General features: G+C 69.2%; 2 protein-coding genes and 1 pseudogene across 2 annotated transcripts; 1 reads left to right on the top strand and 2 right to left on the bottom strand.

The window, feature by feature from the left end:
* Window positions 1-3,931: 3,931 nt before the first annotated feature.
* On the top strand, window positions 3,932-13,743 carry PRF1 (perforin 1). Its single transcript, XM_075727470.1, is given in 5 exon segments — window positions 3,932-4,057; window positions 4,059-4,483; window positions 8,472-9,576; window positions 9,578-9,740; window positions 13,649-13,743. Coding segments are annotated over 5 exon segments (1,914 nt in total).
* LOC142597032 (uncharacterized) lies at window positions 6,259-8,276 on the bottom strand (annotated as a pseudogene).
* Window positions 13,744-20,965: 7,222 nt separating the features above from the next.
* On the bottom strand, window positions 20,966-21,369 carry LOC142597033 (3 beta-hydroxysteroid dehydrogenase type 7-like; the record flags this gene model as incomplete). The annotated part of the gene is made up of 1 exon (XM_075727469.1): window positions 20,966-21,369. A coding segment is annotated over one exon (404 nt), but the record flags the coding sequence as incomplete, so codon positions are not given.
* Window positions 21,370-22,762: the final 1,393 nt, after the last annotated feature.

Below are 22,762 nucleotides of genomic sequence, written 5' to 3'. Positions count from 1 at the left end.
CCATCGTCGCCGTCGTCCCCATCGTCACCGTCGTCCCCATCGTCACCGTCGTCACCGTCGTCGCCGTCGCCGGCCCCACGGGCGTCGCCGGTGCTGGTGAGTGCGCGGGGACCCCCCCCCCCCCGGGTGTCCCCCCCCGTCCCACCCCCGCCCCGCCTCTGTGTCCCCCCGTGTCCCCGCCACCGCGTCCTCGCCGTCGTCCCCATCCCCACGGCCCCACCGCCACCGGCCCCGTGTCCCCATCGTCATCCCCACCCGCCACGGCCCCCACCGCCACGGCCCCCGTGTCCCCAGCACCATGTCCCCGTCCCCACGTGGCCACCACCCGCGTCCTCGCCACCAACGTCCCCGTCCTCATGGCCCCATCCCCACGTCCCCACCACCATGTCCCCAACGTCCCCATCCCCAATGTCCCCATGCCCCATGTCCCCACCACCACCATCCCCAACATCCCCATCCCCCAATGTCCCCATCCCCACGTGGCCACCACCGTCCCCACCACCATGTCCCCAACGTCCCCATCCCCCAATGTCCCCATCCCCACGTATCCATCACCACGTCCTCACCACCACGTCCCCGTCCTCATGGCCCCATCCCCCATGTCCCCACCACCACCATCCCCAACGTCCCCCATCCCCAACGTCCCCATCCCCAACGTCCCCATCCCCAACGTCCCCATCCCCCAATGTCCCCCATCCCCAATGTCCCCACCCACCATCCCCAATGTCCCCATCCCCACGTGTCCACCACCGCGTCCTTGCCACCACATCCCCGTCCTCATGGCCCCATCCCCACGTCCCCACCCCACCATGTCCCCAATGTCCCCATCCCCAATGTCCCCACCACTGTCCCCACCACCATCCCCACGTCCCCATCCCCAATGTCCCCATCCCCACGTATCCATCACCACGTCCTCACCACCATGTCCCCGTCCTCATGGCCCCATCCCCATGTCCCCACCACCACCACCATCCCCAACGTCCCCATCCCCAACGTCCCCACTCCCCAATGTCCCCATCCCCAATGTCCCCACCACCATCCCCAATGTCCCCATCCCCACGTGTCCACCACCGCGTCCTTGCCACCACATCCCCGTCCTCATGGCCCCATCCCCACGTCCCCACCACCATGTCCCCAATGTCCCCATCCCCAATGTCCCCACCACCACGTCCTCACCACCATCCCCACGTCCCCATCCCCAATGTCCCCATCCCCACGTATCCATCACCACGTCCTCACCACCATGTCCCCGTCCTCATGGCCCCATCCCCATGTCCCCACCACCACCATCCCCAACGTCCCCATCCCCAATGTCCCCATCCCCAATGTCCCCACCACCATCCCCAATGTCCCCATCCCCAATGTCCCCATCCCCAATGTCCCCATCCCCACGTATCCACCACCCGCGTCCTCACCACCACGTCCCCGTCCTCATGGCCCCATCCCCACATCCCCACCACCGTCCCCACCACCATCCCCACGTCCCCATCCCCCAATGTCCCCATCCCCACGTGTCCACCACCACGTCCTCGCCACCATGTCCCCGTCCTCATGGCCCCATCCCCATGTCCCCACCAACCACCATCCCCAATGTCCCCATCCCCAATGTCCCCCATCCCCAATGTCCCCATCCCCACGTATCCACCACCGCGTCCTCACCACCACGTCCCCGTCCTCATGGCCCCATCCCCACGTCCCCACCACCATGTCCCCAAATGTCCCCATCCCCAATGTCCCCACCACCACGTCCTCACCACCATCCCCGTGTCCCCATCCCCAATGTCCCCATCCCCACGTGTCCACCACCGCGTCCTCACCACCACGTCCCCGTCCTCATGGCCCCATCCCCATGTCCCCACCACCACCATCCCCAACGTCCCCATCCCCAACGTCCCCATCCCCAACGTCCCCATCCCCAATGTCCCCATCCCCAATGTCCCCGTCCCCACATGTCCACCGCGTCCTCACCACCACGTCCCCATCCTCATGGCCCCATCCCCACGTCCCCACCACCGTTCCCACCACCATCCCCGTGTCCCCATCCCCAATGTCCCCATCCCCACGTGTCCACCACCGCGTCCTCGCCACCACGTCCCCGTCCTCATGGCCCCATCCCCATGTCCCCACCACCACCATCCCCAACGTCCCCATCCCCAACGTCCCCACCACCATCCCCAACGTCCCCATCCCCAACGTCCCCATCCCCAATGTCCCCATCCCCAATGTCCCCACCACCATCCCCAATGTCCCCATCCCCACGTGCCCACCACCACGTCCTCGCCACCACGTCCCCATCCTCATGGCCCCATGTCCACGTCCCCACCACCACATCCCTGTCCCCACGTCCCCACCACCATCCCCATGTCCCCACGTCCCCATCCCAAATGCCCCCATCCCCATCCCCAATGTTCCTGTCCCCAATGTCCCCATCCCCACGTCCCCACCACCACGTCCCCATCCCCAATGTCCCCACCACCATCCCCACGTCCCCATCCCCAATGTCCCCGTCCCCAATGTCCCCATCCCCTTGTCCCCACCACCACATCCCCGTCCCCACGTCCCCACCACCATCCCCATGTCCCCACGTCCCCATCCCAAATGCCCCCATCCCCACGTCCCCATCCCCACCACCCCGTCCCCACGTCCCCACCACCACATCCCCATCCCCAATGTCCCCACCACCATCCCCAATGTCCCCATCCTCATGTCCCCATCCCCAATGTCCCCATCCCCAATGTCCCCGTCCCCACATGTCCACCGCGTCCTCACCACCACGTCCCCGTCCTCATGGCCCCATCCCCACATCCCCACCACCGTCCCCACCACCATCCCCACGTCCCCATCCCCAATGTCCCCATCCCCACGTGTCCACCACCACGTCCTCGCCACCATGTCCCCGTCCTCATGGCCCCATCCCCATGTCCCCACCACCACCATCCCCAACGTCCCCATCCCCAATGTCCCCACCACCATCCCCAACGTCCCCATCCCCAATGTCCCCACCACCATCCCCAATGTCCCCATCCCCACGTGCCCACCACCACGTCCTCGCCACCACGTCCCCATCCTCATGGCCCCATGTCCACGTCCCCACCACCACATCCCTGTCCCCACGTCCCCACCACCATCCCCATGTCCCCACGTCCCCATCCCAAATGCCCCCATCCCCATCCCCAATGTTCCTGTCCCCAATGTCCCCATCCCCACGTCCCCACCACCACGTCCCCATCCCCAATGTCCCCACCACCATCCCCACGTCCCCATCCCCAATGTCCCCGTCCCCAATGTCCCCATCCCCTTGTCCCCACCACCACATCCCCGTCCCCACGTCCCCACCACCATCCCCATGTCCCCACGTCCCCATCCCAAATGCCCCCATCCCCACGTCCCCATCCCCACCACCCCGTCCCCACGTCCCCACCACCACATCCCCATCCCCAATGTCCCCACCACCATCCCCATGTCCCCATCCTCACGTCCCCCATCCCCAATGTCCCCACCACCACGTCCCCATCCCCACATCCCCACCACCATCCCCATGTCCCCACGTCCCCATCCCCACGACCCCGTCCCCATGTCCCCACCACCACATCCCCATCCCCAATGTCCCCACCACCATCCCCATGTCCCCATCCTCATGTCCCCATCCCCAATGTCCCCACCACCATCCCCACGTCCCCATCCCCACGTCCCCGTCCCCACGTCCCCACCACCACGTCCCCATCCCCAATGTCCCCATCCCCACGTCCCCACCACCACGTCCCCATCCCCACGTCCCCACCACCATCCCCTTGTCCCCACCACCACGTCCCCATCCCCACGTCCCCACCACCATCCCCTTGTCCCCACCACCACGTCCCCATCCCCACGTCCCCACCACCATCCCCGCGTCCCCGGCCCCCTCCCCACCTCCTCCTCCTCTCCCCAGGCCATGGCCCCCCGCCGGCGTCCCCTCTCCTGCCTCTGGCTCCTGGCCCTCGTCTCCCTCCAGCGCTGGCCCCCGGGGACCCCCCAGTGCCACCGGGCCCGCGGGGCCGCCTGCGCCGCCGCCCCCCCTGGCCCCCGGCACCCAAATGTTGGGCTGGGGCTTGGACGTCACCACCCTCAACCCCACCGGCGGCCAAGTCCTGGTCGTCGGGGACCTCCCCACGGGAGCGGGGGGCAGCTGCCTGCTCTGCCCGGACCCCCTGGCCGGGGGGCGGCCGCGGCGGCTACCGGCCGGCGTCGGGCGCTGGCACGCGGGCCGCCAGTGCCGGCAGTGGGCGCGGGTGGCCGAGGGCGGCCACGCCGTGGGGACGGCGGTGGCCGGGGCGGAGGAGGTGGCCCGGCACTGGCGCGTGGGGCTGGGCAAGGTGGGGCCGGGGCCGGGGGCGGCCGTGGCCGTGGCCGGCTCCCACTCGCGCGTGGCCGACTTCGGGCTGCAGCGGCAGCAGGAGGACCGCTACGCCTTCGCCGTCCTGCAGATGCACTGCGTCCACTACTGGTGGGTGCGGCGGCGCCGGCGCCAGCTCCGCCTCCTGCGGCTCCTCCAGCTTCTCCCGCTGCTCCAGCAACTCCAGCTTCTCCTGCTCCTCCGGCTCCTCCGGCTCCTCCATCTTCTCCAGCTCCTCCAGCTCCTCCTGCTCCTCCAGCTTCTCCATCTTCTCCAGCTCCTCCAGCTCCTCCAGCTCCTCCTGCTCCTCCAGCTTCTCCATCTTCTCCAGCTCCTCCAGCTCCTCCTGCTCCTCCAGCTTCTCCAGCTTCTCCAGCTCCTCCGGCTGCTCCAGCTCCTCCATCTCCTCCAGCTTCTCCAGCTCCTCCAGCTCCTCCAGCTCCTCCAGCTTCTCCCGCTGCTCCAGCAACTCCATCTTCTCCAGCTCCTCCGCCTCCTCCGGCTCCTCCAGCTTCTCCCGCTGCTCCAGCAACTCCAGCTTCTCCTGCTCCTCCGGCTCCTCCGGCTCCTCCGGCTTCTCCATCTTCTCCAGCTCCTCCAGCTCCTCCGGCTCCTCCAGCTTCTCCAGCTTCTCCAGCTCCTCCGGCTGCTCCAGCTCCTCCATCTCCTCCAGCTTCTCCCGCTGCTCCAGCAACTCCATCTTCTCCAGCTCCTCCGGCTCCTCCGGCTCCTCCAGCTTCTCCATCTTCTCCAGCTCCTCCATCTCCTCCATCTTCTCCCGCTGCTCCGGCAACTCCATCCCTCCAGCTTCTCCAGCTCCTGCAGCTCCTCCAGCTTCTCCATCCCTCCCGCTGCTCCAGCAACTCCATCTCCTCCATCTCCTCCAGCTCCTCCGGCTCCTCCATCTTCTCCAGCTCCTCCAGCTCCTCCGGCTCCTCCATCTTCTCCATCTCCTCCAGCTCCTCCAGCTCCTCCACCAACTCGGGCTCCTCCGGCTCCTCCATCTTCTCCAGCTCCTCCGGCTCCTCCATCTTCTCCAGCTCCTCCATCTCCTCCATCTTCTCCCGCTGCTCCGGCAACTCCATCCCTCCAGCTTCTCCAGCTCCTGCAGCTCCTCCAGCTTCTCCATCCCTCCTGCTGCTCCAGCAACTCCAGCTTCTCCTGCTCCTCCGGCTCCTCCATCTTCTCCAGCTCCTCCATCTCCTCCATCTTCTCCAGCTCCTGCAGCTCCTCCAGCTTCTCCATCCCTCCCACTGCTCCATCAACTCCAGCTTCTCCAGCTCCTCCAGCTCCTCCGGCTCCTCCGGCTCCTCCATCTCCTCCAGCTCCTCCGGCTCCTCCATCTTCTCCAGCTCCTCCAGCTCCTCCGGCTCCTCCATCTCCTCCAGCTCCTCCGGCTCCTCCAGCTTCTCCAGCTTCTCCAGCTCCTCCACCTTCTCCCACTGCTCCAGCAACTCCATCCCTCCAGCTTCTCCATCTTCTCCAGCTCCTCCAGCTCCTCCCGCTCCTCTGGCTCCTCCATCTTCTCCATCTTCTCCAGCTCCTCCAGCTTCTCCATCTTCTCCCGCTCCTCCAGCTCCTCCAGCTTCTCCCGCTCCTCCTGCTTCTCCAGCTCCTCCAACCCTCCAGCTCCTCCATCTCCAGCTTCTCCAGCTTCTCCCGCTCCTCCATCCCTCCAGCTCCTCCAGCTCCTCCATATTCTTCCCTCCCGCTCCTCCAGCTTCTCCACCTTCTCCATCCCTCCACCTCCTCCATCTTCTCCATCTCCTCCTCCTCCTCCTCCTCCTCCTCCAGTGTCAGCTGCTCCAGCTCCTCCTCCCTGCCCCCCCCGCGCCTCGGCCCCACGTCCGTCTGTCCTTCCCTCCGTCTGTCCTTCCCTCCGTCCCTCAATCCATGCCCCTGACATCCCATAGGACCCCATCGCCCCTCACTCACACCCACCGCCCCCCCCGACACCCCATAGAACCCCCCGACACCCCATAGACCCCCCCAGATACCCCATAGACCCCCGACAGCCCGTAGACCCCCCCAGACACCCCATAGACCCCCCCGACACCCCATAGACCCCCCCAGTGACCCCATAGACCCCTCACCACCCCATAGACACCCCAGACACCCCATAGACACCCCAGACACCCCATAGACACCACCATAAACCCAACACCCCATAGACACCCCAGATACCCCATAGACCCCCCCAGACACCCCATAGACCCCCCAGACACCCCATAGACACCTCCAGTGACCCCATAGACCCCCCCAGACACCCCATAGACACCTCCAGTGACCCCATAGACCCCCCCAGACACCCCATAGACCCCCCAGACACCCCATAGACACCTCCAGTGACCCCATAGACCCCCCCAGACACCCCATAGACCCCCCAGACACCTCCAGTGACCCCATAGACCCCCCCAGACACCCCATAGACCCCCCAGACACCCCATAGACACCTCCAGTGACCCCATAGACCCCCCCAGACACCCCATAGACCCCCCAACTACCCCATAGACACCTCCAGACACCCTGTAGACCCCTCCAGTGACCCCATAGACCCCTCCAGTGACCCCACAGACCCCCCAACCACCCCATAGACCCCCCCAGACACCCCATAGACCCCCCCAGACACCCCATAGACCCCCCTGCCACCCCATAGACCCCCCCTGCCACCCTGTAGACCCCCCCAGACACCCTGTAGACCCCCCAGACACCACATAGACCCCCCCAGACACCCCATAGACCCCTCCAGTGACCCCATAGACCCCCCCTGCCACCCTGTAGACCCCCCCAGACACCCCATAGACCCCTCCAGTGACCCCATAGACCCCTCACCACCCCATAGACCCCCCAGACACCCCATAGACCCCCCCAGACACCCCATAGACCCCTCCAGTGACCCCATAGACCCCCCCTGCCACCCTGTAGACCCCCCAGACACCACATAGACCCCCCCAGACACCCCATAGACCCCTCCAGTGACCCCATAGACCCCCCAGACACCCCATAGACCCCCCCAACCACCCCATAAACCCAACACCCCATAGACACCCCAGATACCCCATAGACCCCCCCAGACACCCCATAGACCCCCCCAGACACCCCATAGACCCCTCCAGTGACCCCATAGACCCCCCCTGCCACCCTGTAGACCCCCCCAGACACCCCATAGACCCCTCCAGTGACCCCATAGACCCCTCACCACCCCATAGACCCCCCAGACACCCCATAGACCCCCCCAGACACCCCATAGACCCCTGCAGTGACCCCACAGACCCCCCAACCACCCCATAGACCCCCCCAGACACCCCATAGACCCCTCCAGTGACCCCATAGACCCCTCACCACCCCATAGACCCCCCTGCCACCCCATAGACCCCCCCCAGTGACCCCATAGACCCCCCTGCCACCCTGTAGACCCCCCCAGACACCCCATAGACCCCCCCAGACACCCCATAGACCCCTCCAGTGACCCCATAGACCCCTCACCACCCCATAGACCCCTCAGACACCCCATAGACCCCTCCAGTGACCCCATAGACCCCCCCAGACACCCCATAGACCCCTCACCACCCCATAGACCCCCCCAGACACCCCATAGACCCCTCCAGTGACCCCATAGACCCCCCTGCCACCCTGTAGACCCCCCCAGACACCCCATAGACCCCCCCGACACCCCATAGACCCCCCCAGTGACCCCATAGACCCCTCACCACCCCATAGACCCCTCCAGTGACCCCATAGACCCCCCTGCCACCCTGTAGACCCCCCCAGACACCCCATAGACCCCCCCAGACACCCCATAGACCCCTCCAGTGACCCCATAGACCCCTCACCACCCCATAGACCCCCCAGACACCCCATAGACCCCCCCAGACACCCCATAGACCCCTGCAGTGACCCCACAGACCCCCCAACCACCCCATAGACCCCCCCAGACACCCCATAGACCCCTCCAGTGACCCCATAGACCCCTCACCACCCCATAGACCCCCCCGACACCCCATAGACCCCCCCCAGTGACCCCATAGACCCCCCTGCCACCCTGTAGACCCCCCGCCCCGCCATGTCTCACCCCCCCCCCCCCCCCCCCCTTTCGCAGGACCTCGGTCTCCCCCACCGCCCGCCCGTCCCCCCACTTCCTCCGCGCCGTGCGGGCCCTGCCCCCCCACTTCACCCCCGCCACGGCCGACGACTACAGGGAGCTGCTCGCCAACTACGGCACCCACTACATCCGCGACGCCCAAATGGGCGGGCGGCTGCGGGCCGTCACCGCCATCCGCTCCTGCCAGGCCACCATGGCGGGCGCCAGCGCCCAGGAAGTGGCCGATTGCTTAGGGGTGGAGGTGACGGCCGGCGGCGGCGCCGGGAGAGCCGGCGCCATGGCCAACGCCTGCAGCCGGGCCCGGGGGAGCAACCGAGGCAACGCCACCTTCAACGAGGCCTACAGCGAGCGGCTGGTGGAGGTGGAAGGCGGCGAGCGGCACGGCGACCTGCTCTACGGCAGCCCCGAGGCCCACGCAAGATGGCTGCAGGGCCTCCCCGCCGCCCCGGGGCTGGTGGCCGCCCAAGTGCGTCCCCTCCACACCCTCCTGCGGCGCGGCGATCCCCGGCGGGCGGCTCTGCGGGCGGCCGTCGGCCATTACATCGCCGCCCGGGCCTTGCGGCTCAACTGCAGCCGGGCCTGCGCCGGCGCCGGCGGCGGCGGGGCCGGCGGCCGCCTCGTGGGGCCTTGCCAGTGCGGCTGCGCCGCCAACGCCGTGGTGGCCGCCGACTGCTGCTCGCGGCGGCGGGGCTTGGCGCGGCTGACGGTGGCGGTGGGCGGCGGGCAGGGCTGGCGGGGCGACTACTTCTCCAAGACGGACGCCTACGTCCGGGTGATTTTCGAGGGCCGGCGCCTGCAGACGGCCACGGCGTGGGAAGACGACAGGCCGCGGTGGGGGGCTCGGCTGGATTTCGGGGGGGTGGCCTTGCCCCCCGGCGCCCGGCTGAGGCTGGAGGTGTGGGACGAGGACAACAAGTGGGACGACGATCTGCTGGGGGCCTGCGAGCAGCCGCTGGAAGCCGGCGGCAACCGGGACGTCGTCTGCTTCCCCGGGGGCGGGCGCCTGCTCTTCAGCTACCGGGCGACCTGCGGCCCCTCCCTGGGGGGACCCCTCTGCTACGACTACGTCCCCCAGCCCCCCCCGGACAACGGGGGGCTCTACCCGCATCTCCCGGTGGCCCCCCGGGCCCGGAGATGGACCCGTGGACTGGCCCGACCCGCACGACGCCGATGACGAAGAGGAAGACGACGGCACCGAGGACCCCCGCCTCGAAGCCTTCTGGGGGTCCCCGGAGACCCCCGGGGCCGGCGGCTCCTCCGCCCCCCGCCCGAGAGCCGGCGACGGGTTTTGGGGGGGGGCTCGGGGACCCCCGGCAGGAGCCCACCGACGCCTTCGGGGACCTCCCGGGGCCTTTGCTCGGCGGCGGGGAGCGTCCGGCGCAGGGGGGGCCCCCGGCGGGCGCCCAGCAGAGCCCCCCGGCTGCGCCGTGGGGCGCCGGGGGGGCCCCTCCAGCCCCATAGGCTCCAGCCCCCGCCCCCGAATCCCCCCCGGCCCCCCCAGCTCCGGCGCCGCCAGGCCCTGAGGGACCCTCGGGGTTGGGGGGGGCGGGGTGGCATTAAACGCTTCTGGCTGCAGCCCCCAGCTCCGCGAGCTCTGTCAAAGGGGGGCACTGGGGGCACTGGGGGGCACTGGGAGCTACTGGGGGGAACTGGGGGGCACTGGGGGCACTTGGGGGCACTGGGAGCTACTGGGGGGAACTGGGGGGCACTGGAGGGCAGTGGGGGGCACTGGGAGCTACTGGGGGGCACTGGGGGGCACTGGGAGCTACTGGGGGGAACTGGGGGGCACTGGAGGGCAGTGGGGGGCACTGGGAGCTACTGGGAGGCATGGGGGGGCACTGAGAGCTACTGGGGGGCACTGGGAGCTACTGGGGGGCACTGGGGAGCACGGGGGTCACTGAGAGCTACTGGGAGGCACTGGGAGCTACTGGGGGGTAGTGGGGGGCACTGGGAGGCACTGGGGGGCACAGGGGGGCACTGGGAGCTACTGGGGGGCACTGGGAGGCACTGAGAGCTACTGGGAGCTACTGGGGGGCACTGGGAGGGTCGGGAGAGCAGTGGGAGGGTTGTTCAGGGCCACAGACGTCAGAGGGACCCCCCCAGCGCCCCATAGATGCCCCAGACACCCCATAGACCCCTCCAGCACCCCATAGATCCCCCCGGAAATCCTATAGACCCCTCCAGCACCCCCTTAGTGCCCCATAGATCCCCCCGGGAACCCCATAGATGCCCCAGACACCCCATAGACCCCTCCAGTGCCCCATAGATCCCCCTGGAAATCCCATAGACCCCTCCAGCACTCCCTTAGTGCCCCATAGATCCCCCCAGGAACCCCATAGATCCCCCCGGGAACCCCATAGATGCCCCAGACACCCCATAGTCCCCTCCAGTGCCCCATAGATCCCCCTGGAAATCCCACAGACCCCTCCAGCACTCCCTTAGTGCCCCATAGATCCTCCTGGGAAGCCCATAGATGCCCCAGACACCCCATAGATGCCCCAGACACCCCATAGACCCCTCCAGTGCCCCATAGATCCCCCTGGAAATCCCACAGACCCCTCCAGCACTCCCTTAGTGCCCCATAGATCCTCCTGGGAAGCCCATAGATGCCCCAGACACCCCATAGACCCCTCCAGTGCCCCATAGATCCCCCTGGGAACCCCATAGATCCCCCCGGGAACCCCATAGATGCCCCAGACACCACATAGACCCCTCCAGTGCCCCATAGATCCCCCCGGGAACCCCATAGATGCCCCAGACACCCCATAGACCCCTCCAGTGCCCCATAGACCCCTCCAGCGCCCCATAGAACCCCCCCAGGAACCTCCATAGCGGCCTCAGAATCCCCACAGACCCCCCCCCCCCCCCCCCCCAGGAACCCCACAGAGCCCCCCACCGCCCCCGCCAGCGCCCCACAGCCCGTCCCCCGCCCCCCCAGCGCCCCACTGACACCCTGGGGGTCCCGGGCGCGGGTTGCGGCGCAGGCCCGACGCAGGGCCCCAGGCATCCGGGGAGGGGGAACCCCGGCGTCCGGGCCCCACACGGCCGGGGGGGGCAGGTGATGCCTGGGTGACGCGGAGGGCGGAAGAGCGCTGTCGTGGGGCGCCCGCAGCGTGCCCCATAGCGACCCACGGCATCCCCTAGGGTCCCACGGGCCCCCCCCCCCACCGCAGGTGAGCCCTACCCCCAGCCCCACTGCCCCCCGCCCTACGCAGCCCTCCGGGCCCCATAGCAGCCCCATAGGGCTCCTCCAGGCTCTTACGAGCCCCATAGCAAGCCCTTAGGGCCCCACACCCCCCCAGCCCCATAGCAGCCCCTTCGGGACCCCATAGCAGCTCTGTAGGTGCCCCATAGCCCCTCCCAGCCCCCCCCCCCCCCCAGGTCTCTCCCAGCCCCATAGAGGCCCCATAGGGCTCCCCCAGCCCCATAGAGGCTCTCAGGGGCTCCGTAGGGCTCCCCCAGCCCCATAGCAGCCCCTTAGGGGTCTCACAGGGCCCCCCCAGCCCCATAGAGCCCCATAGCAGCCCCTTAGGGGCCTCACCGGGCCCCCCCCCGCCCCATAGAGCCCCATAGCAGCCTGTTAGGGGCCTCACCGGGCCCCCCCAGCCCCATACGCTCCCCCAGCCCCATAGGCCCCCCCCAGAGCTTCCCCAGCCCCATAGGGTCCCCCCCCAGCCCCATAGCCCCCCCCCAGAGCTTCCCCAGCCCCATACGCTCCCCCAGCCCCATAGGCCCCCCCCCAGAGCTTCCCCAGCCCCATAGAGGCTCTCAGGGGCTCCGTAGGGCTCCCCCAGCCCCATAGCAGCCCCTTAGGGGTCTCACAGGGCCCCCCCAGCCCCATAGAGCCCCATAGCAGCCCCTTAGGGGCCTCACCGGGCCCCCCCCGCCCCATAGAGCCCCATAGCAGCTTGTTAGGGGCCTCACCGGGCCCCCCCAGCCCCATACGCTCCCCCAGCCCCATAGGCCCCCCCCAGAGCTTCCCCAGCCCCATAGGGTCCCCCCCCAGCCCCATAGCCCCCCCCCCGAGCTTCCCCAGCCCCATAGGGTCCCCCCCAGCCCCATAGGCCCCCCCCAGAGCTTCCCCAGCCCCATAGGGTCCCCACCAGCCCCATAGGCCCCCCCCAGAGCTTCCCCAGCCCCATAGGGTCCCCCACCAGCCCCATAGGCCCCCCCCAGAGCTTCCCCAGCCCCATAGGGTCCCCCCCAGCCCCATAGGCCCCCCCCAGAGCTTCCCCAGCCCCATAGGGTCCCCCCCAGCCCCATAGGGCCCCTTAGAGTCCCTCTAGGCCCCCCCTCCCCACCCCCCCGGCCATGTCCCCGCTGTGGGTCCTGGCGCTGCTGTGGGTCGCGGGGGCCGTGGGGCACCCCACGGCGCGACCCGGGGACTGGGCCCCCCCCCTGCGGGCCCTGCCTGTGGGTCATGGTGGGGCTGGGGGCGCTGGGGGGGGCCATGGTGGTGGCGGGGGGGCTGCTGTGCCAGCGCCTGCTGCGGGGGGGCCCCCCCCCGCCCCCCGAGCTGTGGGGCGCCCCACCGCCGCCGTGGGTCGACGAGGAGCCCCCCCCCCCGGCCGCCCCCATTTGGGACCCCCCCCCCGGGACCCCCGCAGCCCCACGTCACCCTACGCGACATCGGGGACTTCTTCCAGCGCAGGGGGGGGGTAGGGGCGCCCCGAAACCGGCCCCATGGGGCGCGCCCCCCCCACCCCCCCGCCCCCCAAACCACCCCCTTGGGCCCCATGGGGCGCCCCGAAACCGCCAATGGGGAGACGTGGTGGGCCCGAAACCGCCAATGGAGAGCCATGGGGGGTCCCAAAACCGCCAACATCTCCCAGGATCTATGGGGCGCCCCGAAACCGCCAACGTCGCCCAGGATCTATGGGGAGCCCCGAAACCACCAACGTCTCCCAGGATCTATGGGGCGCCCCGAAACCACCAACGTCTCCCAGGATCTATGGGGTGCCCCAAAATTGCCGGTGTCTCCCAGGATCTATGGGGCTCCCTGAAACCGCCAACGTCGCCCAGGATCTATGGGGAGCCCCAAAACCGCCAACGTCTCCCAGGATCTATGGGGCACCCTGAAACCGCCAGTGTCTCCCAGGATCTATGGGGCTCCCCTAAACCACCAACGTCTCCCAGGATCTATGGGGCTCCCTGAAACCGCCAATGTCTCCCAGGATTTATGGGGCTCCCCGAAACCGCCAACGTCTCCCAGGACCCATGGGGCACCCTGAAACTGCCAGTGTCTCCCAGGATCTATGGGGCTCCCTGAAACTGCCAACGTCTCCCAGGACCCATGGGGCTCCCCGAAACCACCAACATCTCCCAGGACCCATGGGGCTCCCTGAAACCGCCAGTGTCTCCCAGGACCTATGGGGCTCCCTGAAACCGCCAACATCTCCCAGGATCTATGGGGCTCCCCGAAACCACCAACATCTCCCAGGACCCATGGGGCTCCCTGAAACCGCCAACATCTCCCAGGACCCATGGGGCACCCTGAAACTGTCAAAGTCTCGCAGGACCTATGGGGCACCCCAAAACTGATGGTGTCTCCCAGGATCTATGGGGCACCCTGAAACTGTCAAAGTCTCGCAGGATCTATGGGGCACCCCAAAACTGATGGTGTCTCCCAGGATCTATGGGGCTCCCTGAAACCGCCAACGTCTCCCAGGACCTATGGGGCTCCCCAAAACCGCCATCTCCCAGGATCTATGTGGAGCCCCGAAACCACCAATGTCTCCCAGGACCTATGGGGTGCCCTGAAACCAACAATGTCCTCCCCAGATCTATAGGGTGCCCCAAAACTGATGGTGTCTCCCAGGATCTATGGGGTGCCCTGAAACCACCAACATCTCCCAGGACCTATGGGGCAACCCGAAACCGCCGACGTCTCCCAGGACCTATGGGGCACCCCGAAACCGCCAACATCTCCCAGGACCTATGGGGCACCCTGAAACTGTCAAAGTCTCGCAGGATCTATGGGGCACCCCAAAACTGATGGTGTCTCCCAGGATCTATGGGGCTCCCTGAAACCGCCAATGTCTCCCAGGACCTATGGGGCACCCTGAAACCGCCAACATCTCCCAGGACCTATGGGGCACCCCGAAACCGCCAACATCTCCCAGGACCTATGGGGCAACCCGAAAATGTCAAAGTCTCGCAGGACCTATGGGGCACCCCGAAACTGCCAACGTCTCCCAGGACCTATGGGGCACCCCGAAACCGCCAACATCTCCCAGGACCTATGGGGCAACCCGAAACTGTCAAAGTCTCGCAGGACCTATGGGGCACCCCGAAACTGCCAACGTCTCCCAGGACCCATGGGGCACCCCGAAACCGCCAACATCTCCCAGGACCTATGGGGCACCCCGAAACCGCCAATGCCCCTGTGCCCCAGCTCTATGGGGGGGCCCCATCCAGGGTCCCCGGGCTTATCGGGAGCCCAAGATGCGCTGCCGCTCCCAAAAGTGGGGGGCGGGGGGGCCCCCCCGAGCCGTGGGGGGACCCCGCCCTGGGCGGCGCTTCCTGGCCGCGCTCCCCGCTTCCTGCCCTCGCTCGCGCCATCCCCAACGGCCGCGGCCCCACAGGTACCGGGCTGGGGGTCCCGGAGCGGGGGTGGGGTGGGGTGGGGTTTGGGTGGCACAGAGTTGGGTGGGGGGGGGATGTGGGGCACCCCAGGGTGCTATGGGGAGGGTGGGGGGCGCGGGGAGCAGGGGGGGGGGTGGTCATGGCACGGCCAAGGGTGTCATGGCGAAGCCAAGGGTGCCCTGGGGCACCCATGAGGGTTATGGGGCACCCGAGGAATTCGGAGGGGGTCCCAAGGGGGTTGTGGGGCACCCAGGGACTTGGGGGGGGGGTCCCAAGGGTGCTGTGGGCACTTGGGGGTCCCAAGGGTGCCACGGAGGACTCAAGGGTGCTGAGTTGGGGGTCCCAAGGGGGTTATGGAGCACCCAAGGGTGTCACGGAGCACCCAAGGGTGCTGTGGGGAGTTTGGGGGGGGGGGGGGGGGGGTCCCAAGAGGGACATGGGGGGGTCCCAAGGGTGCTGTGGGTACTTGGGGGTCCCAAGGGTGCCACGGAGGACTCAAGGGTGCTGAGTTGGGGGTCCCAAGGGGGTTATGGAGCACCCAAAGGTGCTGCGGGGACTTTGGGGGGGTCCCAAGAGGGACGTGGGGGGGGGGTCCCAAGGGTGCTGTGGGTACTTGGGGGTCCCAAGAGGGACATGGGGGGGTCCCAAGGGTGCTGCGGAGCACCCAAGGTTGCTGTTGGGCAACTTGGGGGGGCGGGGCGGGGTGTCCCAAGAGGGTCATGGGGGTCCCAAGGGTGCTGTGGGCACTTGGGGGGGGGGGGGGGGGGTCCCAAGGGTGCTGTAGGGCACCCAAGGGTACTGGGGGGGGTCCCAAGGGTGCTGTGGGCACTTGGGGGTCCCAAGAGGGACGTGGGGGTCCCAAGGGTGCTGTAGGGCACCCAAGGGTACTGGGGGGGGGTGTCCCAAGGGTGCTGTGGGCACTTGGGGGGGGGGGGGGGGTCCCAAGGGTGCTGTTGGGCACCCAAGGGTACTGGGGGGGGGGGTCCCAAGGGTGCTGTGGGCACTTGGGGGTCCCAAGAGGGACATGGGGGTCCCAAGGGTGCTGTAGGGCACCCAAGGGTACTGGGGGGGGGGTCCCAAGGGTGCTGTGGGTACTTGGGGGGTCCCAGGAGGGACACGGGGGTCCCAAGGGTGCTGTAGGGCACCCAAGGGTACTGGGGGGGGGTCCCAAGGGTGCTGTGGGCACTTGGGGGTCCCAAGAGGGACGTGGGGGTCCCAAGGGTGCTGTTGGGCACCCAAGGGTACTGGGGGGGGTCCCATGGGTGCTGTGGGCACTTGGGGGTCCCAAGAGGGACGTGGGGGTCCCAAGGGTACTGGGTGGGTCCCATGGGTGCTGTGGGCACTTGGGGGTCCCAAGAGGGACACGGGGGTCCCAAGGGCGCTGTTGGGCACCCAAGGGTACTGGGGGGGGGGTCCCATGGGTGCTGTGGGCACTTGGGGGTCCCAAGAGGGACACGGGGGTCCCAAGGGTACTGGGTGGGTCCCATGGGTGCTGTGGGCACTTGGGGGTCCCAAGAGGGACACGGGGGTCCCAAGGGTGCTGTAGGGCACCCAAGGGTACTGGGGGGGGTCCCATGGGTGCTGTGGGTACTTGGGGGGTCCCAAGAGGGACGTGGGGGTCCCAAGGGCGCTGTTGGGCACCCAAGGGTACTGGGGGGGGGTCCCAAGGGTGCTGTGGGCACTTGGGGGTCCCAAGAGGGACACGGGGGTCCCAAGGGCGCTGTTGGGCACCCAAGGGTACTGGGGGGGGGGGTCCCATGGGTGCTGTGGGGACCCCATGGGGGTGACGCCCTCCTGTGGTATTCCCCCCCCCCCCCCCCCCAGTCCAGGGCCATGGGGACCCCCCCCCGAGCTGGTCCGGCCGTTGTCATCTGCGCCCTCCTGGCCACCTGCGCCGCCCCGCTGCACTCCACCCCCGCCCCCCACCCGGGGACCACCCCGCCCTCGGTCCCGGCCGAGGCCAGCCTTTTGGCCACCGAGTTCCTCGAGGTAGAGTCAACGGCCCCCACGGCCCCCGAGGGAGCCACCGCGCACGCCACCGGCTCTGCGACCTCCTCGTTGGCCACCGTCACCCACCCGCTGGCTCCAGGCGCCGCCAGCGGCACCGAAACGGCCGTGGTGACCACCAGCGCCGGGGCCCTGGCCCTGATGACCAGCTCCGCCGGGTCCCTGGAGGCCATCACGGGCCAGCAAGCCGTCCTGAAGGCCACCGTCAGTCTCCAGGCAACTCTGGAGACCACCACTGGCCACCACTTGACCTTGGCGACCACCCCGGCCCAGCGACCAGACTCAAGGACCTCTGTTGGCCACTTGCCGACCTCGGAGACCACCGTGGGCCACCAACCCGCCTCGAAGACCACCGTGGGCCACCAACCCGCCTTGAAGACCACCGTGGGCCAACAACCTGCCTCGGAGACCACTGTGGGCCACCAACCCGCCTCGAAGACCACCGTGGGCCACCAACCCGCCTCAGAGACCACCGTGGGCCACCAACCCGCCTCGAAGACCACCAGCCACTACTTGATCTCGGAGGCCACCACTAGCCGCCGCCGAGTCCTGAAGACCACCGTAGCCTCCTACGAGCCGGCGGCCCCCCAAGCGAGATCGTGGCGGTGGCCGGTGCTGGTGGCGGTCACGGTGGCCGTGTTGGTGGTCCTGGGGCTGCTCGTGGCGGCGTGGCTCTACTGCCGGCGGCACCGCTCGGGCTCCACGTCCTTCGGGCCGTGGGCCGGTCCGGCTCAGCTCCCCGAGGACGACGGCTGGGGCGGGGGCGGGCCAGTCAACCAACCGTTGGTAGCCAGCGGGCAAGAGGCGGCCACGCTCAGCACCTTCCAAGCCACCCGCGACTCGGTGGCCATGGAGGAGCTGCCGGGGCCCCAGGGGGGGCCCCCCGCTAATGGGGACGCCGGCATCCAGGCCACGTCCCCCCCCCTCCCCGAAATAACCGCCGAAGCTTCCTGTTGACAGTGGGGCAGGAAGAGGACCCAGGCGTCCACGCACCCAAAGGTGGGGCTCTGCCGCTTCCGTCGGCGACCTGGGAGCATTCTTCATTTTTTTTTTTCCCCCTGTAAGCTATTTAATAAAAAAAAAAACCCCCCAAAACCCCACTGCAAGGGACCCAAGCATCCAGGTGCCCCCCTATATCCTCCCCCCCCCCCCAATCTGTCACCCCTGGGTCCCTCCCAGGGTGACTCAGGGTGCTGCAGGCTTCACACCTTCCCACCCCCGCACCCCAACTAATTAGCCGGGCAGCCTAACGAGGGCCTGCACTGCAGGTTCCCGCCCCCCCCCCCCCCCCCCCAGCTGGGAAGGGGCCCAGGCAACCAGACCCGGCCCCGCGGCCGCCGAGGTCGGTGACATCGTTTCTCCAGCGCCGGAGTTTATTGGGTGCTCACGGTCGCATGGGAATTGGCTCCCCAAAATGGGCTAAAAAAACCCCCCCGCCCCCCCCCCCGGTTCATCGCCCTCAAAGGGGCCCAGGTGAGGGAATCCAAGATGGCCGCCTTCATGGCGCTGCCCTTTCCAAGATGGCTGCCCAGTCCGCGATGCGCCGCTCGAGCCAAGATGGCCACCGGCTCGCCCGCTCGATGCCGTGGCCGTCTCCTGCTGCTGACCAATCCGAGATGGCTGCCCAAGCACTCCCGGGGGTGGGGGGGGCGGAATCAACCCGGACGTGGCCACCAGCCGCACAAGACGGCCACCGGGGGTCAACCGGCTCGTGGCTACCGCCACCCGCCCTGGCCCCAAGCCAAGGTGGCCGCCCAGCGTGGGGTACTGAGCCAAGATGGCCGCCCAGCTCGGGCGCCAGCTGCCAAGCCAAGATGGCCGCCGGCGAGAAGCTCGTTTTGGCCACCGCTGGTCTCCTTGCCCAGCCCGTTTTGGCCACTGACACTGCCCGACAGGCCAGGATGGCCACCGGCCCCACAAGCCTGCGGTCAAGCGGCCCAAGATGGCCGCCAAGGAGCCAAGCTGGCACGACCACCCCAGTAAGACTGGCCTAGGGCTCCAGTGACGCAACTGGTGTGGGGACCCCGCCCAGTGTGGCCACCGGTCCTCCCGGGGGGCAGCCCAGTATGGGCCCGCCATCCCAACATGGCCGCCGTCATCCCTGCCTGCCCCAAGATGGCCGCCCTCAGTCCGCTCCACCCCAACGCGGATGCCCCCAGCCACTCCAAGCCAAGATGGCCGCCCTCGGCCCACCCCACTCTCCTGCCATGGCCGATCTGTTGCCCTCAGCCCTGCCCGCACGAAGATGGCTGCCTTCGGCCCTGCCCGCCCCAAGATGGCCGTCCTCAGCCCTGCCTGTCCCAAGATGGCCACCCTCGGCCCAGCCAATCGGCCGCCCTCGGCCCAGCCAATCCGCTGCCCTCAGCCCTGCCTGTCGGCAGCCTTCGGCCCAGCCCGCCCCAAGATGGCCGTCCTCAGCCCTGCCCGCCCCAAGATGGCCGCCTTCAGCCCAGCCAATCGGCCGCCCCCGGCCCTGCCCACCCCAAGATGGCCGTCCTCAGCCCTGCCTGTCCCAAGATGGCCGCCCTCAGCCCAGCCAATCGGCCGCCCCGGCCCTGCCCATCCCAAGATGGCCGCCCTTGGCCCAGCCAATCAGCCGCCCCCGGCCATGCCCGCCCCAAGATGGCCGCCCCCGGCCCAGCCAATCATCCAGAGGCGGGGAGAGGCGTCAGGTCCCTTTAATTGGCGGAGGTAATGAGATGCAAATGAGATGCAGGGCAGTGAGGGCGCGCGCGGGCGGATCCTGGGCGGGGTGGTGGCGGCAGCCAATGGGAGGCCGGGGGCGGGGCCGGCTGGATCAGGGCGTGGAGCTGGGGGGGGAGGGAAAACCCGGAATGGATCCCAAGGGATTGGGGGCGGGGCCAAAGCCCGGCCTGGATCCCAAGGGATTGGGGGCGGGGCCAGAGCCCGGACTGGATCCCAAGGGATTGGGGGCGGGGCCAAAGCCCGGCCTGGATCCCAAGGGATTGGGGGCGGGGCCAAAGCCCGGCCTGGATCCCACTCGGGATCAGGGTGGGAGCTAAAACCCGGCCCGGATCCCCCCTGGGATCAAGGCCAGAGTGAAAACCCGGCCCGGATCCCATCCTGGGCTGGGATAGGAGCTAAGACCCGGCCTGGATCCCATCCTGGATTGGGGTTGGAGCCAAAACCCGGCCTGGATCCCACTCAGGATCAAGGTTGGAGCCAAAACCCGGCCTGGATCCCACTGGGGACGGGGGTGGGAGCCAAAACCCGGTGTGGATCCCCCCTGGGATCAAGATCAGAGCCAAAAACCTGGCCCGGATCCCATCCTGGATTGGGGTTGGAGCCAAAACCCGGCCCGGATCCCACTCAGGATCAAGGTTGGAGCCAAAACCCGGCCTGGATCCCGCTGGGGACGGGGGTGGGAGCCAAAACCCGGCCTGGATCCCACTGGGGATGGGGGTGGGAGCCAAAACCTGGCCTGGATCCCATCCTGGGCTGGGATAGGAGCTAAGACCCGGCCTGGATCCCATCCTGGGTTGGGATCAGAGCCAAAACCCGGCCTGGATCCCACTCAGGATCAAGGTTGGAGCCAAAACCCAGCCTGGATCCCATCCTGGATTGGGGTTGGAGCCAAAACCCGGCCTGGATCCCGCTGGGGACGGGGGGTGGGAGCCAAAACCGGGCCTGGATCCCATCCTGAATTGGGGTGGGAGCCAAACCCTGGCCTGGATCCCACTCAGGATCAAGGTTGGAGCCAAACCCCGGCCTGGATCCCACTCAGGATCAAGGTTGGAGCCAAAACCCGGCCCGGATCCCGCTGGGGACGGGGGTGGGAGCCAAAACCGGGCCCGGATCGTGGCGGGGCTTGCTCGGGAGCGGGCGGGGAGCCGGGGCGGGGGGGGGGGTGCGGGGGAGGGGGCTGCTGCGGGGCTCACTCACGGGGCGTCGAGCTGGCGGATCCAGCGGACGGTGCGTCGCCGGGCCTGCTCCCAGGAGAAGAGGGGCCGGTAGCCGAAGCGGCGCTGGGCTTTGTCGGTGCGGACGCTGAAGGGGGTGGAGGCGACGGCCAGGGTGTAGGGGTTGAGGAGGGGGGCGTAGGGGCGCAGGGGCCGCAGCAGCGCCCGCAGCCCCGCGTTCAGGAGGGCCAGGAGGGCCAGGAGGGCGGCGGGGGGCCGGGGCCCCCCCAGGCGCAGCCCGGCGGGCCCCAGCAGCAGCATGTTGAACTCCTCGTAGGCGGCGTAGGGGGAGGCGTCGTAGCAGAAGAACGCTTCCCCCCCCACGGCGGCCGGCCGCTGCCGGGCCGCCCGCGCCGCCAGGACGTGCATCCAGGCCACGTTGCCTGCGGGGAGAGGGGCGGGGGGGGTGGGGGGGGGGGTGGGGGGCGGGGGGGGGGTGTGGGGGGTGCGGGGGGGGTGTGGGTGGGGCAGGGGGGTGTGGGTGGTGTGGGGCAGGGGGGTGTGGGGGGTGTGGGTGGGGTGTGGGGTGGGGGGCAGGGGGGTGTGGGTGGGGTGTGGGGTGGGGCAGGGGGGTGTGGGTGGGGTGGGGGGGGTGTGGGGTGGGGCAGGGGGGTGTGGGGGGTGTGGGGCAGGGGGGTGTGGGGGGTGTGGGTGGGGTGTGGGGTGGGGCAGGGGGGTGTGGGGGGTGTGGGGCAGGGGGGTGTGGGGGGTGTGGGTGGGGTGTGGGGTGGGGGGCAGGGGGGTGTGGGGGGTGTGGGGTGGGGGGCAGGGGGTGTGGGGGGTGTGGGTGGGGTGTGGGTGGGGTGTGGGGTGGGGGGCAGGGGGGTGTGGGTGGGGTGTGGGGAGGGGTGGGGTGTGGGGCAGGGGGGTGTGGGTGGGGTGTGGGGTGTGGGGCAGGGGGGGTGCGGGGGGGTGTGGGGGGGGTGTGGGGGGCGTGGGGTGGGGGGCAGGGGGGTGTGGGTGGGGTGTGGGGGGTGTGGGTGGGGTGTGGGTGGGGTGTGGGGGGGCAGGGGGGTGTGGGGGGGTGGGTGGGGTGTGGGGGGTGTAGGGTGGGGCGGGGGGTGGGGTGGGGCAGGGGGGTGTGGGTGGGGTGTGGGGTGGGGGGCAGGGGGGGTGCGGGGGGGGTGGGGTGGGGGGGCAGGGGGGTGTGGGTGGGGTGTGGGGGGTGTGGGGGGTGTGGGGGGTGTGGGGGATGTGGGGTGGGGCGGGGGGTGGGGTGGGGCAGGGGGGTGTGGGTGGGGGGTGTGGGGGATGTGGGGTGGGGCAGGGGGGTGGGGTGTGGGGCACGGGGGTGTGGGGGGGGGTGGGTGGGGTGTGGGTGGGGCGTGGGATGGGGGGCAGGGGGGTGTGGGGGGTGTGGGGTGGGGCGGGGGGTGGGGTGGGGTAGGGGGGTGTGGGGGGTGTGGGGGGGGTGGGGTGGGGCAGGGGGGTGTGGGTGGGGTGTGGTGGGGGGTGTGGGTGGGGTGTGGGGTAGGGCATGGGATGGGGGGCAGGGGGGTGTGGGTGGGGTGTGGGGGGTGTGGGGTGGGGCAGGGGGGTGTGGGTGGGGTGTGGGGGGTGTTGGGGGGGTGTGGGTGGGGTGGGGGGAGTGGGGTGGGGCATGGGGTGGGATGGGAGTATGGGGTGGGGGGCAGGGGGTGTGGGTGGGGTGTGGGGTGTGGGGCAGCGGGGTGTGAGGGGTGTTGGGGGGTGTGGGGTGGGGCAGGGGGGTGTGGGTGGGGTGTGGGGTGGGGCGTGGGTGGGGGGTGTGGGGTGGGGCAGGGGGGGTGTGAGGGT

Source organism: Pelecanus crispus, unplaced genomic scaffold (genome assembly GCF_030463565.1).
Source record: "Pelecanus crispus isolate bPelCri1 unplaced genomic scaffold, bPelCri1.pri SCAFFOLD_385, whole genome shotgun sequence".
In the NCBI taxonomy this organism is placed as follows: Eukaryota; Metazoa; Chordata; class Aves; order Pelecaniformes; family Pelecanidae; genus Pelecanus; species Pelecanus crispus.
Note: the sequence above shows the minus strand (reverse complement) of the source record. Positions and strands in the feature narration are given on the sequence as shown.